The sequence below is a fragment of the Camarhynchus parvulus genome, chromosome 14 (assembly GCF_901933205.1).
Source record: "Camarhynchus parvulus chromosome 14, STF_HiC, whole genome shotgun sequence".
Classification (NCBI taxonomy): Eukaryota; Metazoa; Chordata; class Aves; order Passeriformes; family Thraupidae; genus Camarhynchus; species Camarhynchus parvulus.
Window position 1 is genome coordinate 455,187 of NC_044584.1, and position 16,818 is coordinate 472,004.

The following is a 16,818-nucleotide window of genomic DNA, read 5'->3' on the forward strand; positions in this document are numbered from 1 at the left end:
AAGCATAGCAGCCGCTCTGCCTGTGGGTTCATGGGCACTGTCCTGTCTGTCAGTGTGAGCCTGCTTGGCTACATGGGTATTTCCAGGCTATTGGATATTTCCAATAGTGGATATTTCCAGGGAAAGCCACTGCTGGGCTGCTCTGAGAGGCCCCTGCAAGGAGTCCAAACTAGGCTGGAAGGAAACCCCACTCAGAAGGCACAAACAGCTTCTTCGCAGAAAAATGTGTCCATCCACCAAGTGACAGAAACTTATTGTGTGACAAGTGTGGCGACCTCAGTGCTGGACAGAGGGTCTCATGGGTTGTGCCTCCACCACCCCCAGGTGCTCTGCTCCTCAGGGCACTCAGCAGAGAGCTCTGAGCAATGTGCAGGAGGGTCAGAAACTCTATGAGCCAGCTGGACATCGTGAGAGGACCATGCACTTCTATTTGGAAATGGGATATTGAGTATTAACTGCTCCCTGCTCTCAGCACTGCCATGTGGTGAATAAAGCCCGGGATGTGCTCTAATTAACTCTGTCCGTCTGCACAAAGTAGGACCTACAAAATTTCCTCCCGATTCACTTCAACCAAAACATCTGCAAGAGCAGGGTCTGGGAATGAAAGCCTGGGCAAGGGGCTCTGCTTGGTGTTGTGAAACATGTGGGTTTCACACATCACACACTTTCAAATCTAAATTCCTCGGGGGCTGCCAGAGAAAGCCTCTGAAGAAAGAGATTTGCACCAATATGCCGAAAGCAGAATCAAGCCCGGGATTTACTCCTCTCTAGCTCAGAGCAGAAATGCTAAAGTACCACTCCACCCCTCCTCCTCCTCCTGGACGAATCTCTACCTCGGGGTACACGAAAAATGCCTTTCGCAGCTCCACATAATAACAACATTAATAATAATAATACTAATTCTTGTCGGGACTGAGACGTGACGCCTCCCGCAGGCCGGCTGTGCTGCAGTGGGCTCGGAGCCGTGCCGGGCACGGCGGTGGCAGCGGGTGGCAGCGGGTGGCAGCTGTCCCTGCCTGCTCCTGCCCATCCTACGGGAGCAGGGCACAGCGAGCCTGGCAGCCTGCAGGTGTCTCCCGGCGGAGGAGGCTGCGGAGCCCCTCGGGAGGATGATGTGCGGTGGCCGAGCAGATGTTCACTCGCCTCTGGGGCTCCTCGGCAGGCAGAGCCGCTCCGCTGCCCTCAGCGCGCTGAAGCTCCGCGGCTGCGAGGGATCGGCCCCGCTGCCGCGCCGGCAGCTGCTCCTCTAACCAACAAAGGCAGGGTTTCAAGTCAAGGGGAAGAATGGGAGTCTGGCTGCAGAGCTTCCTTCACCGCTTCAGCAGCAGATTGGAAGAAGCTGAGAGTTTTGATGCCTGGACAACTGGATTCTGAATCGTGAGAGGCTTTGAAACCCACCCCCCCCTCCCAAATAAAACAAACCCCTTTGACTTCTTCTCTCAGCAGGAGGGGGAGGGAGGGCGGATTTACCATGAAGACAAATCGAAGATGCAGAGCCCTGCTAGCAGTGAGTCTGAATCTGATGGCTCTCCTCTTCTCTACAACAGCTTTTATCACGACCCACTGGTGTGAGGGCACACAGAGGGTCCCCAAGCCGAGCTGTGGGAAAGAGAAGAAGACAAACTGCCTCAACTACGGCGGGAATGAGACTGCAAATGAGACGAACCAGAATGTGGTTCATTACAGCTGGGAGACGGGAGATGACCGCTTCCTTTTCAGGTATTTCCACACTGGGATCTGGTACTCCTGTGAGGAAAATATCAATGCTGCTGGTAAGTATAAAACAACTTCCTCCCAGCCTGCGTTGCTTTGTGTTCGCCTCGGCGCGATAAGCGACGGGCAAGCCGTACCTTAGAGCAGAGAGAGGCAGGGGTTTAACAGTTCTTTGTGGAAAAGCAACCTGTTTCCTGCGGGAGCAGGGGTTCGCTTGTTTACCTGCTGGCTGCTGCAGGCTCTGAGCTCTCCAGCCGAGCCCCGGAGCAGCAGCGAGTGCCGCCGGGCGGGCACTGCAGCCCCGGGCGGGCAGCGCTCCCGAGCGCACGGCGCTGCTCCGGCAGCTCCGACAGACATCCCACGGCAGCCATCCCCGGGACAGCGGGCTGAGGGGCAGGGAGAGCACAAAGGTCACGGGTTTTACCAGCTTTTGCCTGTTTTCTGCTCTGCCTGAAGTGAATGACCGCCCGCCAGCCCTCCCTGGGGTGTGTGGTTATTGAGCAGAGAAATGCAGTTAAAGGGCTCAACTGGGCACAAGAAAGCTCATTTCTGTTCCCTGCTCAGCCATTGACTTGCTGGGAAGAACTCAAAAAGACATCTCTCCAGCTTATCAGTGCATTCATTTCCTCTGCTGTAGCCTGGCACTTCCCAAGGAATAAAACACTGGAGGGTGGACGGCAGGCAGCTGCCCTGGGACCGGTTTGAGTCTCAGCAGATGCAAACTGACAGCCCCTGCTCCCAGAGCTGTCTGCTAGAGCTAACATCCACACTCTGCTTTTGAAAGAGCTCTTTTCTAGATTGTGTAACTGAAAAATAGAGTTTACAGATGTGACTCAGTAGGAGATGATGGGTGGTGATACTTGTTCCTCACTGGGCTGTTCCCATCCCATCCCATCCTGCCACTGCCCTAGGAGTAGATCAGAGAGTTGGTCCTTCACTGCTGAGAGAGAGGAACAGTTAACCATTGATATGTTACTCTCTGAAAACACAGCCTCTCTGGTAATGGGAAGTTTAGGGTAGAATTCTGGTAAAATTGATAGAATTCTCTGTGAGGATGTACTATTAAATGGGGCAAACCTGGGGAAGTGCTCTCAGCCTGTTTCATCCCAAGGGGTTGTGTATTCTCCCTGGTGGTTTTGAGGAGAGTACTTGCAGAATTATTTGCTTATTAAAACTCAATTTAATGTTAAAAAAGGAAAGTTCATGAACTCCAGCCTTGGGACTGCAACGGCTCCAGGCTGAAATGAGAGCACCAAAGCAACACTCTTGATGTTAGAAAGAAAAACACAGAAAAAAGCTGATTTGTCTTACTGATTTGGGAATCAGCTTAGGCCACAGCAGCCTGAGTGAGCAGCCTAAGACTCTCTGGCTTTTTGAGCATTTTAGCTGGTGTTGGCATGATCAAGGATGCCCATATTTCTGGCACATACTGAAATCCTTCCAAGTCCAGATTTATGTGTGAGATAAGTTGTAACTGTGTGACTCTAGCCCACTCAGAAAAGTGAGTTATCTGTGGGAGAAGAGAAACACAGAGATCTATTCTGTACTGGGTAAACAAAGCTGTGCTGTAGTGGGTGATTTCAGGAGAGAGCTGGAAGCCAGCTTTAAAAAGTTATGGTGAGAGCAGGAGAGAAGGGGCTGCTTCTCCTTCCCCACACCCCCACAGCAGCTCAGTCAGTGTTTCCTCTTATCTGAAACTCTTCAGTTATCAGACTAGGAGTGACCAACCTTTGGAAATAACCCAGGCAGGTACAGGGATATACTGGCTTAGACAGACAGCTGCCTCTTTCAGATTTACCATATCTTCTCCTGGGAAGGACAGGAACAATGTAATGGACACGGGTCTAAATTTGTCCCTAATAGTGCCAACATAAAATACCCGACAGCTTTTCACTCAGACTGATGGGTTTGGAATGCCAGACTGTCAGAGTGTTGTCATGGCCTCTTGCAGCCTGACTGATGATCATTTTATCTGAGCTGCAGGGCCCTGAGGCACAAGGCTGTGCTTACACAGACACAGCCCCACTCCAGCTCCCTGTGAAGAATCCACCCCAGAGGCTCATCCCCCACCCTCAGCACACCTGCTGAGCCCAGTCCTGCAGGCATCACAAGTCACAGGGTCATGGGTGTGTGTTTAAATTGTAATTAATTGCATTAATTCTGTTATATAGTGGTGTCTTCAATTAGTCCAAGTCCCCAGCTCAGATATGCACTGTCAATAGCATCTTTCTTAAAGCTCTACCAGCAGCACTCTGAAGTGACTGCAGCAGCAGCCTTGCTCCAGGCAAAGTCCCTTCCCCAGTCACTCCCAGCCTCACACTTTGTCAGCAGAACATATGGCCAGAGCCCATGGTCAGCACCATTCCCACAGCTCCCATCCCATCCCATCCCGATTCCTCCCTGACTCACTGATGTCTGAATTTAGGCAAAGTGAGAGGAGACCTCGTCACAGTCTGTACCTGCCTCATGAGGGGAAGAGGAAGGTCAGGCACTGGTCTCTTCTGTGACAGGACCCAAGGGAATGGCCTCAAGTTGTGTCAGGGCGGGTTTAGGTTGGATATTGGGAAAAGGTTCTTTCCCCAGAGGGTGTTTGGGCACTGGAACAGGCTGCCCAAGGTACTGGTCCCAGACACTCCTGGAGGCTGCCAGAGCTCCAGGAGTGTCTGCACAGCACCCTCAGGCACAGGGTGGGATTGTTGGGGTGTCTGTGCAGGGCCAGGAGCTGGATTTGATGATCCCTGTGGGTCTGTGCTGGATCCCACCAGGCACAGGTGAATGCCAGGAACTCTCTGTGTGATCATGGCACTGCCAAAACTCTCCAGAGCCTCCAAACTTCCACAGCTATGAGCCACATTCTTCCTCCAGCCACCAGGCTTTTGATTTCTCTCTCCTCCAGCCACACTGTCAAAACTTTCTGCTCCCTGCACTGGTGCAGCTGCAACACAGCAGCTCTTGTAGTGCCAACAGAAGCAGCTCCCAGCAGGCTGATGGGAGCAGCATTCCAGGGTTTCCAGTGGGCTGGAGAGGCTGGGACTCAGTCACACCTTAAAATGACATTTAAGCAGCAAGCAAACACATTTCTGAGTGTCTTCTCCTTGTCCCTGTTTATCTGCAATGTGCATTTAGATTCCAGAGGCTGAGGTGCGAGCAGCATGCCATCCACTTTGTGCAGAGCCCAGTGGAGCGTGCCTGCCTCTTGGTGCCAGTTTCTGCTTTCCCCTGACAGCTCTAACAGAGATTGAATGCTGTGATTATTTCTGAAATAATTTGTGAATCTAGAGTTTATTTTTATCCAGCATGTCTAGGACAGCTCAAGAATTCAAAAAGCATTTTGCACCTGAGAAATGTAATTGTAATCCCCTCTGGGAAAAGAGGGACTGGAGCATTTCTATTTCATTGCTGGGGGAGTCCTGTAATTATTTAGCACAATTTCTGACTCAAAAGTGTGCTGAATCCCATCTAGCAGAAAGAGGTTCTCCCTTTCAGGGTGGGTTCAGTGCTTGGGATGCCACACAGGTGGAGGTGCCTTCTGTAGGAGCAACACACCCAACCTCAGAAGGTGATGAGGATAAAGCTCTGCAGATTGAGCTGCTCATGGCATGCCCTCCCAGACTGCACTTAGGGCCTCCTCCTGGGCTCTGAACTCCTTGGCCAGGGCCAGATGCCTCAGAGCCAAGCTCACCAGCCTTTAATTTCTTTTTAAATGTGACTTTGGGCACGTATCTTGTTGCACACACAGAGTCTGTGCTTGGGCACCTCACAAGGCACCACAACAGTGCTGCACTGACAGCAGCAGTGGTGAACCTGCTGTGGATTCCATGACTCAAGAACACACACGCCACGAAAAAATTAGCACATTAAGTAGGCAAGGTGGCATATCAAATTCTAAAGGGGAGTTTGAGAGTAGGAAGTAGCTTGAGTTGCTGGGAAGCAATGAGAAGTCAGCCAGTTTTGCTCAATTGTGTGTTTGCTTTGATGTTCATAGAAAAACCCATGAACTCAGACCTTGCTTTAGTTGCCAGTGAACAGACAAGCTCAGTATTAACATCCACAGCTAGAGGGAATAGCAGCTGCCCAGCTGCATTTTAGCAGTACTGTCCCATTAAATAAACACGGATGCTCACCATGCTCCCCAGAAATCAGAAGAGTAGGAATGGGTATGCATGGCTTGTTTTGTGGGTCTGGATTGAATTTTTTGGAGGGCAAGGGGCCTGTAGCCTTTTGTGTGCTCTATGCCACCTGTTACTCCTGAAGGAGGAAATGGGAGAGTGGAATTTAGATTGGATGTAAAAATCAAAACGGGTCACAGGTGTGGGCTCTGAATGTGCTTGAGTAGGAGCCAGAGAGGGAGAGGGGTCTCTCCTGTAGAATTGAGTAAATCTGTGCGTGCCATAAACACCAGAACTTGCCCCAGCTTTCCCAGTTGCAGAGTGGAGTTTCTCCTGCAGAAATGAGTAAAACACAGAAGTTGCTCTTGCCTTTCCCAGCTGCAGAGTGGAGTTTCTCCTGCAGAAATGAGTAAATCTGTGCCATAAACAGCAGAAGTTGCTCTTGCCTTTCCCAGCTGCAGAGTGGTTCTGCAGCACCTCTGTCCCCCGCCCCTGTGATAATCACACATCACAGTGATTCACCACAGGTGGCTGCCAGAGAGGGGCTGGGCAGAAGTACCTTGTGAGTATATAATTAAAAGCAAGAGGACTTGGGAATTCTTGCTGGATTATGAGAAATACAATATAATTGGCATGACTGAAACCTGGCAGGTTTATTCGCATGACTGGAATGTAAAAATTGCTGGTTCTAAATTGTTAGGAAGGAAAGAGTGGTAAAAGGAATGGAGGAGGTAGAGCTCTGTATTAAAGATAAAATTTCCAGTGCTAGAGGAACTGAACCCAGGGGGCTAGGATAATCTCCATCTGAGGATGTTGAAATAATTGGTACATGAAAATGCAGGGTTAGAAGAATCTGTACATCAGTATTTTAAAGAAAAGTGGAAAAAAAATTGTACAGGCCACTTGACCCAGGGATTTTAGGACAGTTTTCTGAGAAAGCACTCATTTCATGGCCACAAATAGGTTTTATCAAAGGTAGGGGTTTATTAAAGGTAAATCATTTACCAAGATGAATCACTTCTCAGACAAGGGTAATGGATTAGACTCAGTCTCTGTGGATTTGCAAAAAAAGATTTGGTGGAATTTCCAGTGAAAATTCTTTCCAGAAGAGCTGCAGAGAGTGGGAAGGATGGGGAGAACAGAGGGAGAGGCAGGCAGGCTCCACACTGAACAGCCTGAGCTCCAGGCTGGACAGAATGCCCAGGGCACAGAGATGTCCCATTGGTGGGGATCAAGTGACAATGACAGAGCTCAGACAACACACACCATTGACTGCTTCCATGATTCCAGAACAAAAAGGCATAACAGAGAAAAAATAAATACTCCTTCCTGCAGAGATCCCTGCCAGGGAATGTTGAAAAGGCCAAAATTGGGAATTGCATGGATCCAGAGAGCAAACCTCCATTCCTGTCACTGACAGGATGATCTTAGAGCAATCCCCAAAGTGTTGCTGCAGTTCTGGTGTGACAAGGGGAGCACAGGAGCAGAATCACCCTGTGCCCACCCCTTTGTTCTTCCCTAAATATCTGTCACTGGCTTCCCTAAATATCTGTCACTGCAGACAACACAAAGACAGTGGAGCAGAGAGACCTTTTGCATCAACCTGTGTTGCAGATTCACTTTATTGATTATCATTGGGATAAATAGATTGTAAACTGACTAAAGAACAGTCTTACAAGGAGACTGTGGCAAGTAATACAAAAGGGAGAATTATCCCAATGGAGGCCAGATGTTTCTAGCTGTCCTCAAATTTGCTTTTGGAACTGATTCTGTTATTTCTGGGATTAGAAATCAAGGAAAAAAAAGGAGCTGAGGATACAATTTGTGTCATCTAAAGAAATAAAGGCGAGATGAATCCTGCAGCCAGCCCGTGACCATCAGCAAATGCAGGTGTCTATGCCCAGACTGATCAACATCCTCATTACAGAGGAGCACTCCTTGGGAGGTTACACTGCTCCTCCTGTGGGATCAGCTGAGCCCTGGGATTAAGTGTTTGCCTCATTGGCCAAAAGAGAATCTGTCTAAGACCTTGCAATTCCCAACACAGAAGTTTTAATTTGAAGAGAATAATCCTGCTTTGAATGCGCCTCTTACGTACATGCCACACGAAATCTGGGAATATTGGCATTACAGAGGAGAGATTTTTCTGCATAACTGAAAATGTGAGCTGGCCTGATAGAGTTGTAAGAGCAGCATTACATTTTAAAGAAGGTTAAAAGCACCAGATGCCAAGGCCTAAAGCTCTGTGAGGTCACAGGTAGGTGCCAATTGCAGGGGGAAGAGAAGAACCAAGTTGGGGGCCGGTGTTTGTCTTTGGGGGCTGGGAGCATAAAAAAAGAGATTATTCTAGGGAAAAATCAGCACCACAGGCAACACCAGTGTGTTTTGTAAACGCCATGGTGCATGGGTATGGTAAGAAAAAGGGGAAGGTGAAATAGGTGCAGTGGGATTTCCAAGCTAGTTAAGGAGAAGAGAATCTCCTTCAAGAAAAGAAAGCTGGTGTTCTGTAGGGTAACAGACTGAAGAGCTAGAGGGGATGTAGTGATAACTTACACATGTATGGATAAAGAAAATAAAATTACTTAAATAATTCATAATTGAGGGGGGAAAAATGTGTCAATCCAAGGACAGGTTCCTGCAGAGTGTGTCTGGACCTCACCTCCACAGAGGGCAGTGTGAGCAAAGGAAACCCAGGGGCTGAAATGGAGCCTTCCAAAGTGCCAGGCAGAGCTGCAGGAGAGAAGAGGAGTGTTTCTGGCATGAGGAAGCTTGGAGTGAGTCCTGCATAGCTGATGTGTTGGTGTTTTAGGAGGTCTGGAAGGAGCCTTCTTGCCTCAGTGCCTGCTCTGTGACATCCCTGCCCCGGGGGAGCTGCTGGGCACCAGTGGGAGCCAAGGAAAAAATAGCTGCTGACTGGGTGCCCATCACGTTTTCTGGAGGTTTTAATGCCTTGTCTCATCTGAAGCAGCAGAAACTGGCTCCAGGTGGAGGCAGTGTGTGAGGAGGCTGCTCTGCCACTGCTGACATTATTCCAGCTGCTCAGGATCTAATTGGTATGGCTGCTCATGCACTGAACATTAAACTGATGATCTAATTTGGGATCAGAAGGGAAATCTCCCTCAGGCTAGATATCAGGGAGAGTAACAAATTTTTGCCTTCCTTAACAGCACGGGAAGGATCCATTGCAGAAAAGCACTTGTGAACTCCTCCTAACAAATCCCTGGTATTTTGCTTTCAGGATGAGATAGGTCTGACCATAGGAATTTACAGATTTATTCGTGTTCCTCACGAGGACTCTTGCTCCCTTCCTGTGGTACATGATAGCTGTGATTTCTGTGCTGGTGATTGCTTTATTGCAGACATTCAGGTTTTTATAGCATGTTGGGGATATTTTGTGTCTGCGGTGCTCTGGGAGTTTTGGATTTTAGGTCCTCCTGAACCTGCTGGGCAGACTAGCTGTGTGAACATCTATCATCCATAAAACATGGACATAAAGTCCCTGCAGGCTGAGCCTCATAACAGAGCAAAGTAAGGGACCAGGCAGCTAACTACTCCTTATTAGATATGTTACTGTTCCTCATGAGTGTTTGGATGTGTCTGTTCTCAGCCATTTAACCCAGTAGCCTTAAAGGAAACATCTGAGGAGTTCTGGTGGCTCCTTGTAAATGGGATAAACTTCAAAGTGCTGGAAGATTAACACACAGGTCCCAGATTTCAAAGGGAACTGAGATGCCTTACCTGAGTGTCAGTGCAAAATATGAACAGATGCTTTCAGGGCTGAGGAAATGCATAAGGGATGGAAGATCAATGACTGTGGTACCCCCGTGGGTTTTAAATTACACCAGACTCAATCCTGATGTTAAAACTTTCCTTATGGGGGGTTAGGAGAACTGGCTGACTGGCAGATCTTACAATTGGGATGTACACTTTGTTGTGATTCAACAACTGATAATTAAGTGCTGCTCAGCCCCTCACTCACTCCTGCCCCAGAGGGCTGGGGAGGAGAGCCAGAGAAAGGCAACAACAGTCGGTTGAGATAAGAACAGCTTAATAAATAAAATACAACAACAAGTAATAAAAAATAGAAAAGGGGTGAGAAAGGACTAAAACCTCCCAAAAAGTGTTGCACAGTGCAGCTGCTCACTGCTGCCCAGCCCAGCCCAAAGCAGTGACTGGCAGCTCCCAGCAAACTCTGCCCAGTTTACACACTGAGCATCACATTCTAAGGTCTGGAATATCTCCCTGGCCAGCTCAGGTCAGCTGTCCTGGCCATGCCCCCTCCCACTTTTTGTGCACCTCCTGAGTGGCAGAGCATGAGGCATTGCAAAGCCCTTGATCTGGGCAAGCCCTGCTCAGCAACGCCCAAAGCACCTCTGTGTTATCAGCACTGTTCTCATCCTAAACCAACACTCAGCCCTGTGCCTGCTGCAGGAACCAAATGGACTCTGTCCCTGCTGAAACCAGGATGGCAGGGAATAGGGCTGCTGAAACCAGGACCCTCTGTGAGTCACAAATTGGTGTGACATCAGTGTTCTTGCTGCTAAACCAAAAGGCAATATCAGCCTTTGCTGATCTAGCTTAGGAAGGAATACAAAAGCCAGTGAGCAATAAGAAGCAGATGTAATTACTGTGGAATGACATGGCTTGTTTCTGCATGTTTCTAGTCACAGGCAACCAAAATCCACCTGCCTGTGTTCCACCTTCCATTTGGCTACAAAAAGGGCTCAAACCATGCTCACAATGTGGAAAATCAAATGAGAGGTAGAGACATTTCACCATGCTTAGACTCACTAGGTTTGGCAAGACCAAAAAACTTCATCATTCAGCATGATTTCATTGTGCATCGCCCAGGCAGACAAAAAACAATAGTGAGAAATTTGTTTTAAATTTATTGGGTACATGCCTGGGAATGAGGTTCACAACAGGAAATGCAAGCACAACTTTTTCACTTGATTTCCAAAACTGGATATTAATTTCCAGTGTGCTGCAGTTCACTTCCTTTAAAACTCATGGAGAAAAGGTTAAAGTTACCTGTTTCCATACCCCAAGCCAGGTGTTCCTGCCTGGAAAAACAGGAAATCTCAACCCAAAGAGTAGCCAGGGCAGGCACAGGAGGATGGGAGAAGGAAAGACTTCATACAGTGAGGGACATACAGCAGCTACATCTCTGTGAAGAGCATTGGGGTTTGTCTTTCCCAGCTTTCTGGGTGTATCAGGGATCCTGGACTGCCAATATCTACTTTACTTTGGCATATTTACATTGGCTATGGGTCAGCACAGTGTGTCACCCCTGGGATGAGCAGGTGAAACCCTCCCCTTCCCATTGTACAGCTTCAAAAGCTTAAATCAACTCAGAGCTCCTTGATTTAATGAAGTCAGCTCTAATTTGACACCAAAATCATTGAAAACCTCTCTCAGCACTGCTGTTCCCCCGATTTTCACAATCACTTGGAAACCCAACCTCCTTCCCAGCTCTCCAAATGATGGATGTGTGTATACATCCTCCAGGTCTTACCAAGATAATCAGCTGAATCTTGTGACTTGGCTGGCTTTCAATTAGACATGATTTGAGAGCAGCCCGTGGAGATGTTTGCTTTGAGATGCTGGGGAAGATTTTTCACATCAGGGAGAGTTGCAGCCTGGAAGAAGCAGTTGCCATGGCATAGTCCCAGGCAGCAGCACCAGCATTCCCAGCTCTGCCCACACTCCCTGCCCTGCACAGCCCTTCCCTGCTCCAACCCCCCAGGAGGGAACCCCACCGTGGGAATGGGACCTCAGGGGTAAAATTAGCAACATTCCTTCGGGAATGTGCAAACTGAGGAGAAGTGCACCGCGCCTGAAATGGAAAAGTGGGAAGCTTTGCATTTTCCCACTTGGAGACGTAGGAAGTTGGAAGGGGTTGGGTTTGCTGAAGGAGAACAGCAGCACAACATTCAGGTTTAAAAGCAATCCCAAAGGCAATACAGACTGTGAGTAATCCCTGAGAAATTGGGCAAATTCTCAAGATATTTAGAGGTAGAAGAAATGTTGATGGGCAGCAGCAATGAGTGGCAGCTGTCAGAGGAAGAGAAAATAATTATCTGCGTAGTTCAAGACATATTTTTATGCAATTCTGTGTGAGCTTGTTTATTTTCCAGAAGAAAATATCGCTCCAGCAAAATCAACAGGGTGAACTGGAAAATGTTGATTTTACTGATTAACACTCAATTTTTCGTTAGGGGAAAAAAAAGTCAATTAAGTGCTCTGAGACGACTTTAAACAAAGTTTGCATATTTCAGTTGGTAATTAACCTGATCCAACTCACTTTGAGTGAGCCTATTAACCTGTATTTTCCCTCATGTAGCACTTTTTTTCACTGAAGTTGTGTTAGAGTCCTCAGCCTCGTCTAGGCTGGGATCCCTTGAGGGTTATATCTTTTTTTAGACAAATACAATGATTTTACTCTCAGTAGATGATGTGGGATCTCATCAGAATCACATGACTCCAGATATAATTGGAGAGATAAAGATGTGCTAGGGCCTAGTAGGAAAAAAAGGGGACCTTGTCTGTCGTAGGCTGGGAGCCAGGGTGTTACTAAAAGGGAATGTTGTTTAAAAGAAATTTCATCATTTAAATTTCCATCATAACTGCACTCTTGAACTCGTAAAATTTTATGCAGAGTAAGTGGATACAGACAGCTTTTCTTTCTTCTTTTTTTTCACGAGATGAAAAGCAGAGCTATAACAGAGTTCAGCCAGAAGTACCAGATTTCTTTTAAGTCAATTTATTTAACTTGAATATTTTCAAACCGTGTCATTGCAAGACATACAAAGTAGTATTTTTCAGGGTTGTTTTTATTTTGCTGCTGTCATTACTAATCAGGCATTTTCCCCTGGCTCAGAGAGGAAAGAACTCAGGAATGCAGGACCAATAAGCAGGACCCAGAACATCAAATTCTGCTCTTTGCTATGACAACAGCCATGTTAGAAACAGAATATTGTCTTGAAGTGCTTTTTTGGTGTTTTTTCTGCCCTCTTCCTTATTTCCAGCCTAAACCACCAGGCTCCTAGGCTGGGTGAGGTTCTGAGGAGAAAACAAATCACACCTTTAAGGTGGAAGAAGAAGTAGAGTGTGGGTCTCCCAAAGGCTTGAAGGCAGAGGGCACTCAGGGCTTGGATGAACATCTGTGTGCTGGAGTTCAGACCCAATTTCTGTGCACCCAGACCTGCTTTCAGCTGCCCTATGCAGCTCTCTAATTCCACAGGCCCAGCAGGAATTCCAGGAATTCCAGGGAGGAAGCCCCAGCCAGGCATGTGTGATGTACCCACAAGGTGGGCAGGGCAGGGCCCTGGAGCCAGCAAACCATGAGACCTGATGGTTCTTTAGGACCTGTTTGTCTCGATTTTCTGGCAGGGTTGAACCTGGGGGAACTTGGACTTTCTTTAGGCTAGAGAGGAGCTGAATTCTGAGCTCTGCCTTGATGTGAGGATTTGCCTCCAGCAGAGTCCCAGCTGGCCCTGTGTGTGTGACACTGACCCTTCAGTGGGGCAGGTGATGGAGCTCCTCCACTTTGCAGGGAAAGGGAGGTGTCTGGGGACTCACCCACCCACCATGGGTGACCCCTCCAGCCTGTGCAGCCCTTGCCAGCAGTGCCCCCTCCCCTCCCTGCCCCAACACAGCTCTGCCCCGGCAGGCCTGCCCTGCACAGCCTTCTGCTTCCTCCTCAAGGGCCTGCCCTGCACGGCCTGCTGCTTCTTCCTCAAGGGCCTGCCCTGCACAGCCTGCTGCTTCTTCCTCAAGGGCCTGCCCTGCACAGCCTTCTGCTTCTCCTTCAAAGGGTCTGCCCTGCACAGCCTTCTGCTTCCTCCTCAAGGGCCTGCCCTGCACGGCCTGCTGCTTCTTCCTCAAGGGCCTGCCCTGCACAGCCTGCTGCTTCCCCCTCAAGGGTCTGACTCTGCACATGGGAGGCAGTATCCATCATGAGAACGTGCACAGGCTTGGAAAAGTTGGGAGCTCAGGACTCCCCAGCATGTTGTGAGCAAGGAGGAGGAGGAGGAGGAGGCCTACTCAGTCTCTTATCAGTCCCTTATCAGTCCCTCTGGTGCTGGAAACGCCACAGCCCAGACTCAGCCCAGTGGGCCACAGATGCGAGCTGCTCCTCTGGTGTTCAGTCCAGAGCAGGTTTAAACAGGTCCAAAAAAAAGGGGGAAAAACCCCCACAGTCCAGGGAACTTCTTTGCCTCAGCTAGCTAAAACTAACTAAAAGCAAACGAGAGCTCTGTCCCGCTGTCTGTCCATCTGGAGACAGCACAGTCCAGGAGCAGGAATGTGGAGGAGTGAGTGCAGTGTCTGAAAACAAACTGCTGCTTCTTCTCTCCCCCCTTCACTCTCTGGAACAAGGCTTAAAGGTGCAAAACTTATTATTCAGCATAAACAGAACGAGATGATTTGGGATAAAAGCATCATATAGTCAACCTAGGACATTCCACCCCTTATCCCCATATCGTCAGCTTACTACTAAAACTAATATAAATTCTAACTCAACAAACACATACATTGTACATCCAATACACAGCTATACACAGACAATGGCAGTAACATTCAGCAAACAGTGATATTTACACATAGGTCTCACCCAACAATCAGATCTCCCCGAGGTACACATCGTGTTCTTCCATCTTTTTGCATTATCCACCATGTGCAACCTGGTCCCTGAGCAAAAACAACCCCACGAATGGGTTTGCCTGTACTCGAGGCAGAATTGATCCAAATTGTCTTCCCTAACAAACCTCTGACATGTATCACTGGGACTTTGTCTCCATCTATGCAAGTAAGACATAGAGATCATCTCCTAGTACTGCCACAACTTCCTCTGTGTCCTGCCACTGATGGATCAAATCCACACCTTCCTCTGTTCCCCAACACCACACAGCATCCCAAAGCTGAGCTTTCTTCAGCACACACTGCCCTGGAGCTGGGAAGCATTCACCCTGCAGAGCTGAGGGAGCTTCCCCAGCTGCATGGGATGGGGAAGTCCCACAGAGTTTGTCTGAGAGGATGCTGAGCATGATCCCAGGAATCTTAATGAAACCCCAGGGAATTCCTTTTCCTTCACCTGTTTGCTGCTGGGCCCTTCCCATCCAGGCTGGACACACACACATACGTGTGCAAGCCTGACACTGATGTCTGTGACCACACAGACCCTCAGAGCACCAAACTCGCTCCTCTTCCTCCTCTGCCTGCCCATCTCTGCAGATCCTGCTGGAACACCTCCACCTGTTCCCACTGCAGATTCATGGGGACATCCCACTGGTGGTCCCTCAGATATTTTCATGAGCTCTGCATCTGTTACCCACACAGCCTCAAGACTCTTCCCCACCCACCAGCTCAGTCTTTCCAGATGTGTCTCCTCCCACTCTCTGGCTGCTCCAGCTTGAAATTCCACAGCAAATTACAAACACTCATAGACATGCACATATACAGAATTTGATTAATTAATTAGGATTGACTAGCCACAGATAAACTTCGGACTCTTGCTATCCCCCAGTCCTGCAGATCCCTGTGACATGTCCCCTCCTTGGGATGTCCCCTCCTTGGGAAAGCCAGCAGAAGCACAGCAGAGCCCCTGCAGGGTCAGGGTGATTAGGAGGAGTGTGTTTGCAAGGATTTGCACAGGTGATGTTTTTACCTCACCCTCAGGAAGCCTTAGAAGAAGCTGGTGCAAAGTGCTTTGCCCATGGCTGCTCAGGTGCTGGTCAGCCCTCTCTGCTCAGCCTCCAGCAGCTCCCTATCACTGCTGAGCTCCTCTCAGCCCCATGTGCACTGCTCATGGCCACTGCTCCAGTGTGCAAGTGCAGAGAATTCCAGCCAGGTCCCACCTCTTCTTTCTGCTTGAGTGAAGAGCAGGAGAGGTCACTCCTTGGCTTTCTTCCCTGTCAGGATCACAGCCACAAACAGGGGAGGGCAGGGCTCTCAGGGGATGAATCCCAGAGACTCTTCTTGTTGCTCCTCTGAACAGTCTTTTGTATATTCTCTAAAGACTCTCCAGGAGCCTGGTTATGGGGAGAAGATGCATCTGGAAAAGGACAGCACAGCAGGATAAACTCTGCCAAGTCTAAAATTAAACTTAAGAGGGCTTAAGAGATCAGTTATACAAGATACCCAAAAATAACTTAGAATAAATCCTAAGAGGAACAGTGAAAGCACTGCTGACATCTTCAGTTCTCAGCGAGATGCATGTCTGCATGTGCAAGTGTGACTGTGTTTTATAAATACCACCAGTGGCTACCATTGAAAATGGAAGAGGGTTTTCCAGCGCTCCAGCAGCAGGAACAACAAAGGGAAGAGTCAGGAACTGCTTGTGCAGCTCCTACTGTGACCTTCAGCAGCAAGCCAAGCACAATCAGTCATTGAAAGTGAGGTGGTGTCAGGCTCTTCTCTGTCTCCATTCTTTTTGCTATGGCTCCTAGAGGACTTTTTCTGGACATTCCAGCACTTTCTGTCCATGATATTTAAACTGGAGGTCTCACCACGGGGAGAGATGGTGTTCTGGACAAGCTGAGTGGGAGGGAGGAAGGGGGTGCTCATTCCTCCCAGCAGCCTGTGACCACCCTCTCCTCTCTCCTGCAGCCAAACACTGGTAACTCTGTCCCCTGCCAGGTGGCTGAAAGGCACCACCAGCTCTCAGAGCAGCCTGTGCAGTTTTTCCAGTAGCAAAGGCCATTCCTCTTTGCCTTTCTTGGGATAACATTCTGGAGAGCCAGGTATTTGTTAAAGTTTCCAGTAACAGGGCCTTGAATTCACTGTAACACAAGTGAGGCATGATCACCGAGACAGCTTGAAGTCAGGTTCAAATAAAACTGTGATAAAAGTAATAACTTACATCTGACAAAAGAAACCACAAAAACCAGAGCCAAACCACATATCCATATGGCTAGAATGAAAAATCCTGCTTAATCTGCTTATATCAAGTCCAAATCTAGAGGTCACTCTCCCTATATTCCCTTGATTTTATGTC

The 16,818-nt window shown here is 48.5% G+C and overlaps 1 protein-coding gene across 3 annotated transcripts in view; it reads left to right on the forward strand.

The window, feature by feature from the left end:
- The first annotated feature begins 1,049 nt into the window (after positions 1-1,049).
- GSG1L (GSG1 like) overlaps positions 1,050-16,818 on the forward strand; it is a 56,816-nt gene continuing 41,047 nt past the window's right edge. For all 3 annotated transcript variants that reach the window (XR_004061137.1, XM_030958145.1, XM_030958144.1), the window contains exon 1: positions 1,050-1,772. Coding sequence is in view for 2 of the 3 variants with exons in the window: in XM_030958145.1 (XP_030814005.1) it covers positions 1,472-1,772 (301 nt within the window). In the remaining variant the exon portion in view is untranslated. The remainder of the gene's footprint in view (positions 1,773-16,818) is intronic.